Raw genomic sequence first — 12,924 nt, 5'->3', positions numbered from 1 at the left:
CATTTTTATGCGATTTTCCTCGTAAAATAGCGATAATATTCCAACCGGACAACCTTGTCTTCATTCAAACAGGTGAAGAAAAAAATGGCCAAGTCTCGTGAACGCACATCTCCTGTCTCTGAGCCACCAGGCAGACCACTCTCAAATAGAGTTCCTGTACCTTGCCCAGAGACAGCAGACGCCCCAATCCACTTTCTGGCGCCTTCAGAGAGCCAATGGAAGCCTTAGAACGTGTCACGTAACCCCAAAGATACTGTACTTTTGATAGAGATGCAACAGAAGGACCACAAATTGTCAGACAGACCACTTCCTGGCTGTTTAATAGAGTGGGACGCTCACGTCCCACGTTTCCCATAGAAGTAAAAAAAAACTCCATATATCCTTTAAATTTAGTTCAAAACATTAACAACATTTAGAGAATGATCTCATAACGTTATTTAATTACCTCCAATAACCTATAATTTCCATTCTCAGACGTTAATAAAACCTCCCAGAAAAACTTTCAGGGAACCATAGGAAAACGTTCTCAGAACCTCACTGCTCCTAAAAATTAAGTTCCAAGAACAGGCGGAATTTTCACTTCTGTTCTCAGAATGTTTAAAAACGTTCTGTTCACCGGTCAAAAAACGTATGACTTCTTCCCAGAACCAATGGGAAACCAAAAACGTATGTTCCAACAACTTCCAATGAACAATATGTGCTAGCTGGGGAGCCAGTCCCCTCCTACAATTGTGCAGGAAGATGGGGCAAGCGCTGACAGATCAAACGTCAATGGTGCACGGACGGATCTCATATGGATAAAACTCTGAGTTGGTAAGCAACCCTCGTTTCCATTACATTTTGTCATTAATCCACTGTTATTGTTGAATGACCGCCATTTTCCGCTATTATGGTTTAAAATAAAGCTATTTATGGTGTCAACACGAATCATCTCTGATGGCTGGCTGCGTGAGCGGTGAGGCAACTGGTTTAGGTCTTTGACGGAAAATTGTCATGTCTCCCATAGTAATAGCTTTATTCTATTGGATTGTAATGTTTAATATGTTTCGATAGGCTCGGATTAACAGTTTTGTCCACAAAGATTTCAGTGCGCTAAAATGAAATGTGGGCGCAACAAATATCACTTTCTATTTAAACCAGGGGTGTTTGTTTTGATAAACCACTGCACCTGTTCTGTAAAACAGATAGGGCCTAGGCTGATTTATGATATCAGTCGGAATTGCACACTTCTCAAGAATTTGACAACCACTATGTTTATTTTCCTTCTTTTTTTGCCATGCAATAAGCACAATAGATTATTCTGCAGCACAACATATTGCTTTTGTATTATTTCCCATGACAATTGTGACCTACAACAGGATTAGTGAATTGGTATTGACAATATAAGCACATGCACATAGCAGCCTATGAAAGATTTGTAAGAGTGTGTATTCACTATGGATCATCTGCCTCTTGACAGGGGTGGTGACCAGAAAAGCACATAACATGTGATGTAGCTCAGCCTAATCTAGAAGCATGGGGCTGAGGCTAGTTGATAAGGTAAGTTAATTCTGAGTATTGATACACCCTCAGTTACTGTTCATAAAGATAATTACAAGGGACCTGAAACGCTTATTCTAGATTCTATTAACTGTTTTTGTAGAATTTGCTATCAAGTATAATTACTGTCCGTAATAGGCCTATGTTTTGTACAATTTTATAGCATAACATTATGTATGTCACATATGGTGCAAAGATGCTAATTAAACCTGAACTTCAAATACAGTGCATTTGGAAAGTATCTAGACCCCTTTTTCCACATTTTGTTACATTACAGCCTTATTCTAAAATGTATTAAATAAAACATTTTCCTCATCGACCAACACACAATACCCCTTAATGACAAAGCAAAAACAGTTTTTTTTATAAATTTTTACAAATGTATAAAAACAAAACATATTACATTTCCATAAGTATTCAGACACTTTGCTATGAGACTTGAAATTGAGCTCCGGTGTATCCTATTTCAGTTGCTCATCCTTGAGATGTTTCTATAACTTAATTGGAGTCCACCTGTGGTAAATTCAATTGATTGGACATGATTTGGAAAGGCACACACCTGTCAGTCGACCATGCATGTCAGAGTGAAAACCAAGCCATGGGGTGAAAGGAGTTGTCCGTAGAGCTCCGAGACAGGATTGCGTCAAGGCACAGATCTGGGGAAGGGTACCAAGAAGGGTTTGCAGCATTGAAGGTCCCCAAGAACACCATAGCCTCCATTATTCTTAAATGGAAGAAGTTTGGAACCACCAAGACTCTTCCAAGAGCTGGGCGCCCAGCCAAACTGAGCAATCAGGGGAGAAGGGCCTTGGTCAGGGAGGTGACCAAGAACCCGATGGTCACTCTGAGAGTGCTACAGAGTACCTATGTGGAGATGGCAGAACCTTCCAGAAGGATAACCGTCTCTGCAGCACTCCACCAATCAGGCCTTTATGGTAGAGTGGCCAGACGGAAGCCACTGTTCGGTAAAAGGCACATGACAGCCCTCTTGGAGTTTGCCAAAAGGCACCTAAAGGACTCTCCAACCATGAGAAACAATAATCTCTGGTCTGATGAAACCAAAATCAAACTCTTTGACCTGAATGCCAAGTGTCACATCTGGAGGAAACCTGGCACCATCCCCACGGTGAAGCATGGTGTTGGCAGCATCATGCTGTGGGGATGTTTTTCAGCTGAAGGGATTGGGAGACTAGTCAATATCAAGGGAAAGATGAACGGAGCAAAGTACAGAGAATTCCTTGATGAAAACCTGCTCCAGAGTGGTCAGGACCTCAGACTGGGGTGACGCTTCACATTCCAACAGGACAACAACCCTAAGCACACATCCAAGACAATGCAGGACTGGCTTCGGGATAAGTCTTTTGAATATCCTTGAGTGGCCCAGCCAGAGCCTGGACATCTCTGGAGAGACCTGAAAATAGCAATACAGTGACACACCCCATCCAACCTGACAGAGCTTGAGAGGATTTGCAGAGAAGAATGGGACAAACTCCTCAAATACAGGTGTGCCAAACTTGTAGTGTCATACCCAAGAAGACTCGAGGCTGTAATTGCTGGCGAAGGTGCTTCAACAAAGTACTGAGTAAAGGGTCTGAATACTTATGTAAATGTAATTTTTCAGTTAAAATATATTATTAGTTTTTTTGTATAACAATTTAATCAATTTTAGAATAAAGCTGTAACATAACAAAATGTGGAAAAGTCAAGGAGTTTGAATGCACTGTAAGTCACCAGTTTGCCCTGCAAATGGGATTTGAACAGCCTTATTTGAACAGTCAGATCGACAACAAAGCACTAACATTGATCTCGGCACCCAGAACCAAATACAGTGTACACGCTGGCCAGTTAATTGATTTGTTACCTTCCTGTAACAGTCTGTCACTAAAGAGTAACAAACAACACAACAATAACTATTGATGTATATAATTTACATGTACCCCCACATCTTTTCCAGCAAGGGCAGCAGAGCCAGAAGATGGTGATCTTCGGAGCCATTTTCCTCCTGATGACCCTCCTCATCTTCTATAGCTCCAACAGTGGCAACGACATCAGCCCCTTATACAGTCCCTTCAGGGCGTCCACGCCTCATCATGCCATCAAGGTCACCGACCTCAAGAAATGGGCAGGGAAGGAGGGCTATGTTGCCGTCTATGGAAACAAGGTAACTCACACTCAGGGTTGGAATTACAGAGAAATTCTATGGAACCTCTATTTAATCCTTTAGACCTGGTCAAAAAGGCCACTCTAATATAAAACACATGGGAGCTCAACCAAACATATATATTTTTTCAACATCTTGTGCTCATAGGGCAGAACAAGTATTTAATCAGAACATGCAGTATACTACAAACCGGTAGTGGAGAGTGGGGTAAATTGAGCCGTCTAGGGAAATATAGTATTGTTTCTAACAAAGATATCTACATATTTCAGGATGTTGTGTATCCCTCAAGAATTAATGTAAACATTACAGGTATGAGGTAAGTTGAGCTGTGGAACAGGGTAAGTTAAGCCGCCTAGAAATGTCAGTACTGAATTAAGTATTACCACTACCTTTTTAAATCCATGTATATCTTTATTTCCCAGACACAATTTAACACAATCCCAACCACTTTTGTCTTTTTAATAGTTTGAAGCATATTTTAACACTGGCTTACCACGTAACAAACACTTTGTACTTAAAAAAAACAACACTTTTAACATAGGCACTGTTGTTACCTCATATCTCCGATATAACGCCTTGCATTACGCCTGGGTAGAAAACACTTCAATTTGCTTAACTTGCCATTGGCTCAACATACCCTATGGCCATTGGCTCAACATACCCTATGGCCATTGGCTCAACATACCCTATGGCCATTGGCTCAACATACCCTATGGCCATTGGCTCAACATACCCTATGGCCATTGGCTCAACATACCCTATGGCCATTGGCTCAACATACCCTATGGCCATTGGCTCAACATGGCCTATATTAGCCCACACAGTTACAAGTCATACTTGAGTAAAAGTAAAGATACCTTAATAGAAAATGACTCAATTGAAAGTCACCCAGTAAAATACTACTTGAGTAAAAGTCTAAAAGTATTTGTTTTTAAATATACTTAAGTATCAAAAGTAAATGTAATTGCTAAAATATCTTAAGGATAAGTGTAAAAGTATAAATAATTTAAAATTGCTTATACTAAGATGTTTTATGTATTTATTGATAGCCAGAGAGGCACACTCCAATGCGCAGACATAATTTACAAATCAAGTATGTGTTTAGTGAGTCTGCCAGATCAGAGGAAGTAGGGCTGACCATAAATGTTCTCTTGATAAGTGTGTGATTTTGACCATTTTCCTGTCCTGCTAAGCATTCAAAATGTAACGAGTACTTTTGGGTGTCTAGGAAAATGTAAGGAGTAAAAAGTACATTCTTTTCTTTAGGAATGTAGTGATGTAAAAATATCAATATCCCCAAAAATGACTGAAGTATTTCTACTTAAGTACTTTACACCACTGCAAGGATGCACTTTCATGCTAGGTTTAGGACCTCATATTGAAGCTTATAGAGACCCCAACTGATGTACAGAACAATCTTAAAATGATCTACTTTAGTTTTTATACAAGCATCATAAAACCTCTAACAAATTCTTTGGACCTAACTTGCTTATCACTTTTTCCATGTGATTTTATCCTTCACAGACTCTATGGAATGATGACCTCTTCCTAAATATTTGGTCAAATGATTAATTTTATGTATGGTTTCCTATTAACGAGTGGCTCAATGTATCCCTTTAGCTCAACTTACCCCACTCTCCCCTACAGTAAGCTTACCCACCATAATAATATGGTGGTAATAATCATATTAATATGCAGGGCACCCTTGTAACAATCAGTATAACATATAAATGTACTCCCACCCACAAGCCTAAAAACATTACTATTTGCTTCCCCCAAAGGGTTCAAATAGTCTTGATCAAGTCAACTATTTTTAGGGCACCTTCAAAACTTTAGGTGTAATTTGAACCCTGTTCCCGCTCACACTTGCGGCATCAAGTTGTATCAGTGGATACATTTTTTAACACTGGTTAAATGTAGCTACATACTGCATGATTCATAGACACAATCATGCACAGCCCAAAAACAAAACATGCATTTATTTTTAGGAACATCCCAAGTTCAAAATGAAGTAAAACTTCACTGTCCCTAGTGGAAAGCTGTTGCACAGTCCATACAACTGTGTTCATATAGCTGTGTATAATTGTGGTGTGCTTGTTTACAGTACATGTGCAGTGTATGTTCATATTTGTGCATGGGTCTTTCATTAAATGAGTCCCTTTTGTGTAGTGTAACTTGGTGGGGGGAAAAAAACGTTAAACTCAACTCATGTTCAACTTAATAATCAAAATGTTTTCCCATCTCAAGAGATACAATAAAAAAAGACTACAGTAAGTGGCCACGTCGCAATTGTAAATGAGAACTTGTTCTCAACTTGCCTACCTGGTTAAATAAAGGTGAAATAAATAAAAATGTGCCTATAATGTGCCAAATAAAGTAGCAGGGTTGACTTAAAATCAGCCGTAAATCCCCTTGTGACAAGGGAATGGAAGCTTCCCAGCTAGCACATTTGGTTCCTTGGAAGTTGTGGGAACGTTTTTGGTTTCCTGTTGGTTTTGGGAATTAAGTTTCCTGACCGGTAAAACAAAACGTTTTTTATACGTTCTGAGAACGCAAGGTAAATTTCAGCTGTTCTGGGAATGTACATTTTTAGGTTGCAGGGAGGTTTCATTAACGTTTGAGAATGGAAATTACAGGTTGTTTTGAAGGTAATTAATGTTCTGAGAACATGTTTCAATAAGACTTTTTTAATAATAGTGCTAGCTTAGTTTGGGTTAACTTTTTTTGAACTCCTTGCACAGATAGGACACATGGAAATTAATTTGCTTTGGCATTAATCATGCAAACACTTTTTTTATTGTGTACTCTATCCATGGAATTAGTCCACTGCGCCACCAGGATGGAGCTAGCATGCCATCTTTATTTAACTCATACAAAGCTGTTAATTTGTCTATTCAAACAGACCCCATTTCAAAGGAAAAAAGCTCTCATTAGGATCAGGTGTGGCTGAATTTAGTGGGTGTGGCCAACACACATGAACACACTTAACCTCTTACATCTAGATGTTCCGCTGCTCCAATATCCAATGATGGGCGTGGCGTGAAATACAAACTCCTAAAATCTGAAAACTTCAATTTTTCAAACATATGACTATTTTACAGCATTTTAAAGACAAGACTCTCGTTAATCTAACCACACTGTCCGATTTCAAAAAGGCTTTACAGCGAAAGCAAAACATTAGATTATGTCAGCAGAGTACCCAGCCAGAAATAATCAGACACCCATTTTTCAAGCTAGCATATAATGTCACAAAAAACAAAACCACAGCTAAATGCAGCACTAACCTTTGATGATCTTCATCAGATGACAACCCTAGGACATTATGTTATACAATGCATGCATGTTTTGTTCAATCAAGTTCATATTTATATCAAAAACTAGCTTTTTTACATTAGCATGTGACGTTCAGAACTAGCATACCCCCCGCAAACTTCCGGTGAATTTACTAAATTACTCACGATAAACGTTCACAAAAAACAACTATTTTAAGAATTATAGAAACAGAACTCCTCTATGCACTCGATGTCCGATTTTTAAAATAGCTTTTCGGTGAAAGCACATTTTGCAATATTCTGAGTAGATAGCCCAGCCATCACGGCTAGCTATTTAGACACCCACCAAGTTTAGCCCTGACCAAACTCCGATTTACTATTAGAAAAGTTTGATTACCTTTGGTGTTCTTCGTCAGAATGCACTCCCAGGACTGCTACTTCAATAACAAATGTTGGTTTGGTTCAAAATAATCCATTGTTATATCCAAATAGCGGCGTTTTGTTCGTGCGTTCAAGACACTATCCGAAGTGTAAATAAGGGTCACGAGCATGGCGCATTTCGTGACAAAAGATTTCTAAATATTCCATTACCGTACTTCGAAGCATGTCAATCGCTGTTTAAAATCAATTTTTATGCCATTTTTCTCGTAAAAAAGCGATAATATTCCGACCGGGAAAGCGTGTATACGTACAAAGAGAGAGAAAATAAAAGCATGGGATCCCCTCGTGCACGAGCCTGAGTTTCATAGTACTGTGACTGGCCACTATCCAAACGCGCTATTTTTTTTCAGCCAGAGCCTGCAAAGCCACGATTCAGCTTTTTGCCGCCTTCTGAGATCCCATGGAAGCCGTAGGAAGTGTCACGTAACAGCAGAGATCCCCTGTAATGGATAGAGATAATCAAGAAATGGTCAGACGGGGTACTTCCTGTACAGAATCTTCTCAGGTTTTGGCCTGCCAAGTGAGTTCTGTTATACTCAGACACCATTCAAACAGTTTTAGAAACTTTGGAGTGTTTTCTATCCAAAGCTAATAATTATATGCATATTCTAGTTTCTGGGCCGGAGTAATAATCAGATTAAATCGGGTACGTTTTTTATCCGGCTGTGAAAATACTGCCCCCTAGCCATAACAGGTTAACAAGATAGAAGATTGAGTTTTGTTGAATGGAATGTAGGATTATAAATAACATTCTTAGAATGTTCTTTGAATGTTACCAATGTTTTTATGGAAGTTTCTCAGAACATGATTTTAAATAGAACCATGAGAAAACGCTATGCTGAAGTACTGAAATTCCCACCAACAGTGCATTCGGAAAATATTCAGACCCCTTAACTGTTTCAACATTTTGTTACGTTACAGCCTTATTCTAAAATGTATTACATACCCCCAAAAAATGGAAATATCTACTTTACTTAAGTGTTCAGACACTTTACTCAGTACTTTGTTGAAGCACCTTTGGCAGCGATTACAACCTCAAGGCTTCTTGGGTATGATGCTACAAGCTTGTCACCTGTATTTGGGGAGTTCCTCCCATTCTCTGCTGATCCTCTCAAGCTCTCTCGGGTTGGATGGGGAGCATCACTGCACAGCTATTTTTCAGGTCTCTCCAGAGATGTTCGATCGGGTTCTAGTCTGGGCTCTGGCTGGGCCACTCAAGGACATTGAGACTTGTCCTGAAGCCACTCCTTCGTTGTCTTGGCTGTGTGCTTAGGGTTGTTGTCCTGTTGGAAGGGGAACCTTCGCCCAAGTCTGAGGTCCTGAGCGCTCTGGAGCAGGTTTTCATCAAGGATTTCTCTGTATTTTGCGCCGTTCACCTTTCCCTCGATCCTGACTAGTCTCCCATCTCCACAGAGGAACTCTGGAGCTCTGTCCGTGACCATCAAGTTCTTGGTCACCTCCCTGACCAAGGCCCTTCTCCCCTGATTGCTAAGTTTGGCTGGGTGGCCAGCTCTTGGAAGAGTTTTGGTGGTTCCAAATTTCTTCCATTTAAGAATGGAGGCCACCGAGTTCTTGGGGACTTTCAATGCTCCAGACATTTTTTGGTATCCTTCCCCAGAGCTGTGCCTCGACACAATCCTGTCTCAGAGCTACAGACAATTCCTTCAACCTCATGGCTTGGTTTTTGCTCTGACATGCACTGTCAACTGTGGGTCCTTTTTATATAGACGTGTGTGTCTTTGCAAATCATGTCCATTTAATTGAATTTACCACAGGTGGACTCCCAAGTTTTAGAAACATCTCAAGGATGATCAATGGAAACAGGATGCACCTGAGCTCAATTTCGTGTCTCATAGCAAAAGGTCTGAATACTCATGTAAATAAAGTATGTGTTTTTTATTTTATAAATTTGCAAAAATGTCTAGACCTGTTTTTTACTTTATTATTGGGTATTGTGTGTAGATTGAGGATAAATGTTTTATTTTATCAATTTTAGAATAAGGCTGTAACAAAAGGTCAAGGGGTTTGAATACTTTCTCAATGCACTGATCGTTATGTGCTAGGCTTGCTAGGTTGCTGTGTGCAACAGGGAGGAGCAACTGAATGTCTATCTATGGATTGCTTAGAGCTTGTGTGGGGCAACTGTCTGTCTATGGGTAAAAGGGTTGATGTGTTATGCCCGACCCACTTAACTTTACACCACAAAACACCAGTAGAAACAGCTCACCTGCTTTTACACTACACTATTAGATGTTAAGTGTTTCATTTGAAAATCTTTTAAAAAAGATATTTTAAAATGACAGTTTTTGGGGTTACGTGGGTTAAAATCTTCCCGAGAAATCAGAGTGCACAGAGGGACATACATTTTGGCAAGTCATTATTCATATAAATATCAGATATTTTGCATGTGGTCTATATTAAAGGGCACTTCATTTAATATAGCAGGCTTTTAAAATCCAATATTGGTACACAATTTCTACTTAAATATCAAATGGATAAACGGGACTCATTTCATGGAACGACCCGCATGAGAGAAAGAGAATTATATACTGTATATATTTTCTGAAATTTCTCCATTCCCTCTCCAGAATATGACCCTGCACTGCCACCACTGTGCTCTGGTGACCAGCTCCAGCCACGTACTGGGCAGCGGGGCCGGACCGGAAATCGACCGCACCCAGTGCGTGATCCGCATGAACGACGCCCCCACCACAGGGTTCGAGCGTGACGTGGGCAACCGGACAACTCTCAGAGTGGTGGCCCACTCCAGCGTGTTCAGGGTGGTCAGGCAACCCACTGAGTTTCTCAACCACACAGATCATAAAGCAAACTCTGCGGTCATATTCTGGGGACCGCCCACCAAGATTGGTAGAGAGGCTAAAGGAACGCTGTACCGTCTGATCCAGAGAGTGAGCATGACCTACAGTAACCTGTCCAGCTTCACAATCACGCCCAGCAAGATGCATAAGTTTGATACACTCTTTCAGAAAGAGACTGGGCGAGACAGGTGGGTAAAAAGGGATGGAGGTGGGAATGAGGACAGAACGATGGGATAATGCTAAATTAATTCAGTTTCATGAAATTTCAATTCAATATGGAATTCAGCTTCAATTCATGAATACAAATTATAATTGAATTCTAATTACATTTCTTGATGATCACAACATGAGGATTTTCCTGGCATCTAATGATAGAAATGCCCCTATCAAGAAATACAAACGCTTTCTTCTTAAGAATAATTTTTTTCTCACTAACATTTTATCCTACGGTTTCCTTCCAAAGAGCGAAGTCTCAGTCCTGGTTGAGCACTGGCTGGTTCACCATGGTGATCGCCATAGAGATGTGTGACAATATTAACGTGTACGGGATGGTTCCACCCAGTCACTGTGGGTGAGTATGAACAAGGCTAAACATAACGATAAATCACTAATAGCAATCTATCAATCACTTAAATCAAACTATTACATTGTGTAATTCTAAATGTGTTCAGTGAGCAAATGGTTCATCTATAATACTGATTATTATGAAACCATTGTCTGCAGTTGACAGGATTGCTTTCATATACACAATGTAATATTATGTATTATGATTGTGTTTCTATGAAAGAAGCATGACGAAGACTTTTGGGTCGAAACGTTGCACTGTAAAACAGCGAGGGGAGCATTCGACAGTGTGCGGGTATCTATCTTTCTTGTCTACAAAGGAGCCATAGAGTTATTGCTACCCATTATGTATGCTGATTGTCTTGGAGCACATTGTCAATGCAATCCTTTGTAACGCCCCTTCTCCTAGAAAAAAGCCCCAGCCCAAGAAGATGCCCTACCACTACTACAAGCCCAGGGGCCCAGAGGAGTGTGTCACCTACCTGCAGAACGAGAAGGGCCGAAAGGGGCCCCACCATCGGTTCATCACGGAGAAACAGGTGTTTGCACACTGGGCCAAGCAGTATAATATCACCTTCACTCACCCCACATGGTGAGATGACTGGTTCCTCTCACAAGGTATGCCCCCTTCTCTGAATGGTAGTAATTTTTCTTGGGAATTACTGTAGCCCTGTGATGACTAAGTATTTCTTTCACATATGAAGCTGTGAGCTTGGTTGGTAACCAGTAATATAAATTAGAAATGTTTTTTATTTTAGAAAGCTAGCTACAAAAAAGTGTCAAATCTAAGTTTTACAGGAGTTAATACTGTTTTTCTGTGTACAGTAGAAAATGAAATTCCAATGAAATTACACACTCCTTTGCGGTACACAGAAAAAAACTGTAACTCCTGGAAACCTTTGATTTTATGCTTTTTTTTATAGCTAGCTTTGTAAAATAAAAAACACATTTCTAATTATAGGGCAACTGATGTTTATTGTAAATAGAAACAAAAAAAAATATTTTTACATGTTTCTAATGTTTGTTTAAAAAAGTCCTCAAAAGCAAATGTTATAATATAAACTTTCTCATACTGAGGGGAGATTGTATTATCCAAGACGTTAAAGGAATTCATTTCAGAGACATATGCTTATAGACAGTATGGCTCAAATTAAGTGACATGTTTGTTGCATTACGTTATCCAATCAAACCTTGTGTGGCTTTCACTTAACACAGTACAAATACCAACATCAGAACACTTTACGCTTACATTTATAGCACTGTCGGTTGGCTTGTGCCAACCCAATGGAATCATAACATGCCTGTTGAATGTAAGGGTGTGTGAGGTTAAGGCATTCACACAACTGTGCTGTACTGGATGCAGAGTTTATTTTATCCTGTCAAACCATGACACGGACAAACATTGTCTCGTCATCTTTGACCCTTTACCTCTGTGACATCCCGAGGCATGCAGCTGTTAGAGTTTGAACGATCCAAAAGAATGTATCGCGTTATTTATTGTTAGCATTGTGCTGATTGACTTATTCTTCATGAATGTTCTGTAATGTGTGTCTTGAGAAAAAATAACATTTGAAAAAAGATGCATGTACATGACGTTTAAATTTGCATGGAGTCCTATACACAGGGGATAGTAGAAACATAAGACAAAAGGGTAACAGTGGATATAGATGGAACACACCTACTGACCAGATACAAAAGACAAGGAGTACCACCAAGAATATCTCGTGATTCTTCACTTGTGCTGTGATCTTCTATTCTTGAATAAAAAATGCTGATGGCACAGAATGTCCATTTCATTTGATCCCAGAAGTATATAAAAGGTGTGAATTATTAGTCCTTTTGACTTCCTTTCAGTGATGGTTTGTCAGTGGCCACTTCCTGTTACGAACCGTCGGCCTTGTCTGGAAATGTGGCTGCGATTTTCTTCCTCAGGCTGGACATGGAGATCAAGATGGCCTCCTGTGGAAAAGACACCGGGTGGATCAGAGAAACAGAATAAAGGCAGGTCAAGTTGAACTCCCAGCTGATATAATGAAAGATAACAGGCCCTGAGTTTTTCCTTACCAAATTATTTTAACCGAAAACGTTTATTAAAGACATTTTATAGTCAAATATTATGGGGAATGGG

At 39.8% G+C, this 12,924-nt stretch overlaps 1 protein-coding gene across 6 annotated transcripts; it reads left to right on the top strand.

The window, feature by feature from the left end:
• The first annotated feature begins 707 nt into the window (after positions 1-707).
• LOC115203736 (alpha-N-acetylgalactosaminide alpha-2,6-sialyltransferase 6) lies at positions 708-12,578 on the top strand. Of its 6 annotated transcripts, none has more exons than XM_029768679.1 (7): positions 708-813; positions 1,460-1,539; positions 3,494-3,700; positions 10,002-10,420; positions 10,696-10,803; positions 11,023-11,091; positions 11,206-12,578. In XM_029768679.1, exons 2-7 carry the CDS (start codon positions 1,516-1,518, stop codon positions 11,390-11,392), a joined length of 1,014 nt encoding a protein of 337 aa, XP_029624539.1. In that variant the 5' UTR covers positions 708-813; positions 1,460-1,515; the 3' UTR covers positions 11,393-12,578. The 6 variants fall into 6 exon arrangements, with proteins under 6 accessions (XP_029624539.1, XP_029624537.1, XP_029624541.1 ...); XM_029768677.1 differs by having other exon boundaries at positions 11,020-11,091; XM_029768681.1 differs by lacking the exon at positions 11,023-11,091.
• Positions 12,579-12,924: the final 346 nt, after the last annotated feature.

This window comes from Salmo trutta, chromosome 12 (genome assembly GCF_901001165.1).
Source record: "Salmo trutta chromosome 12, fSalTru1.1, whole genome shotgun sequence".
Lineage (NCBI taxonomy): Eukaryota > Metazoa > Chordata > Actinopteri > Salmoniformes > Salmonidae > Salmo > Salmo trutta.
This window is presented reverse-complemented; position numbering and strand designations above follow the sequence as displayed.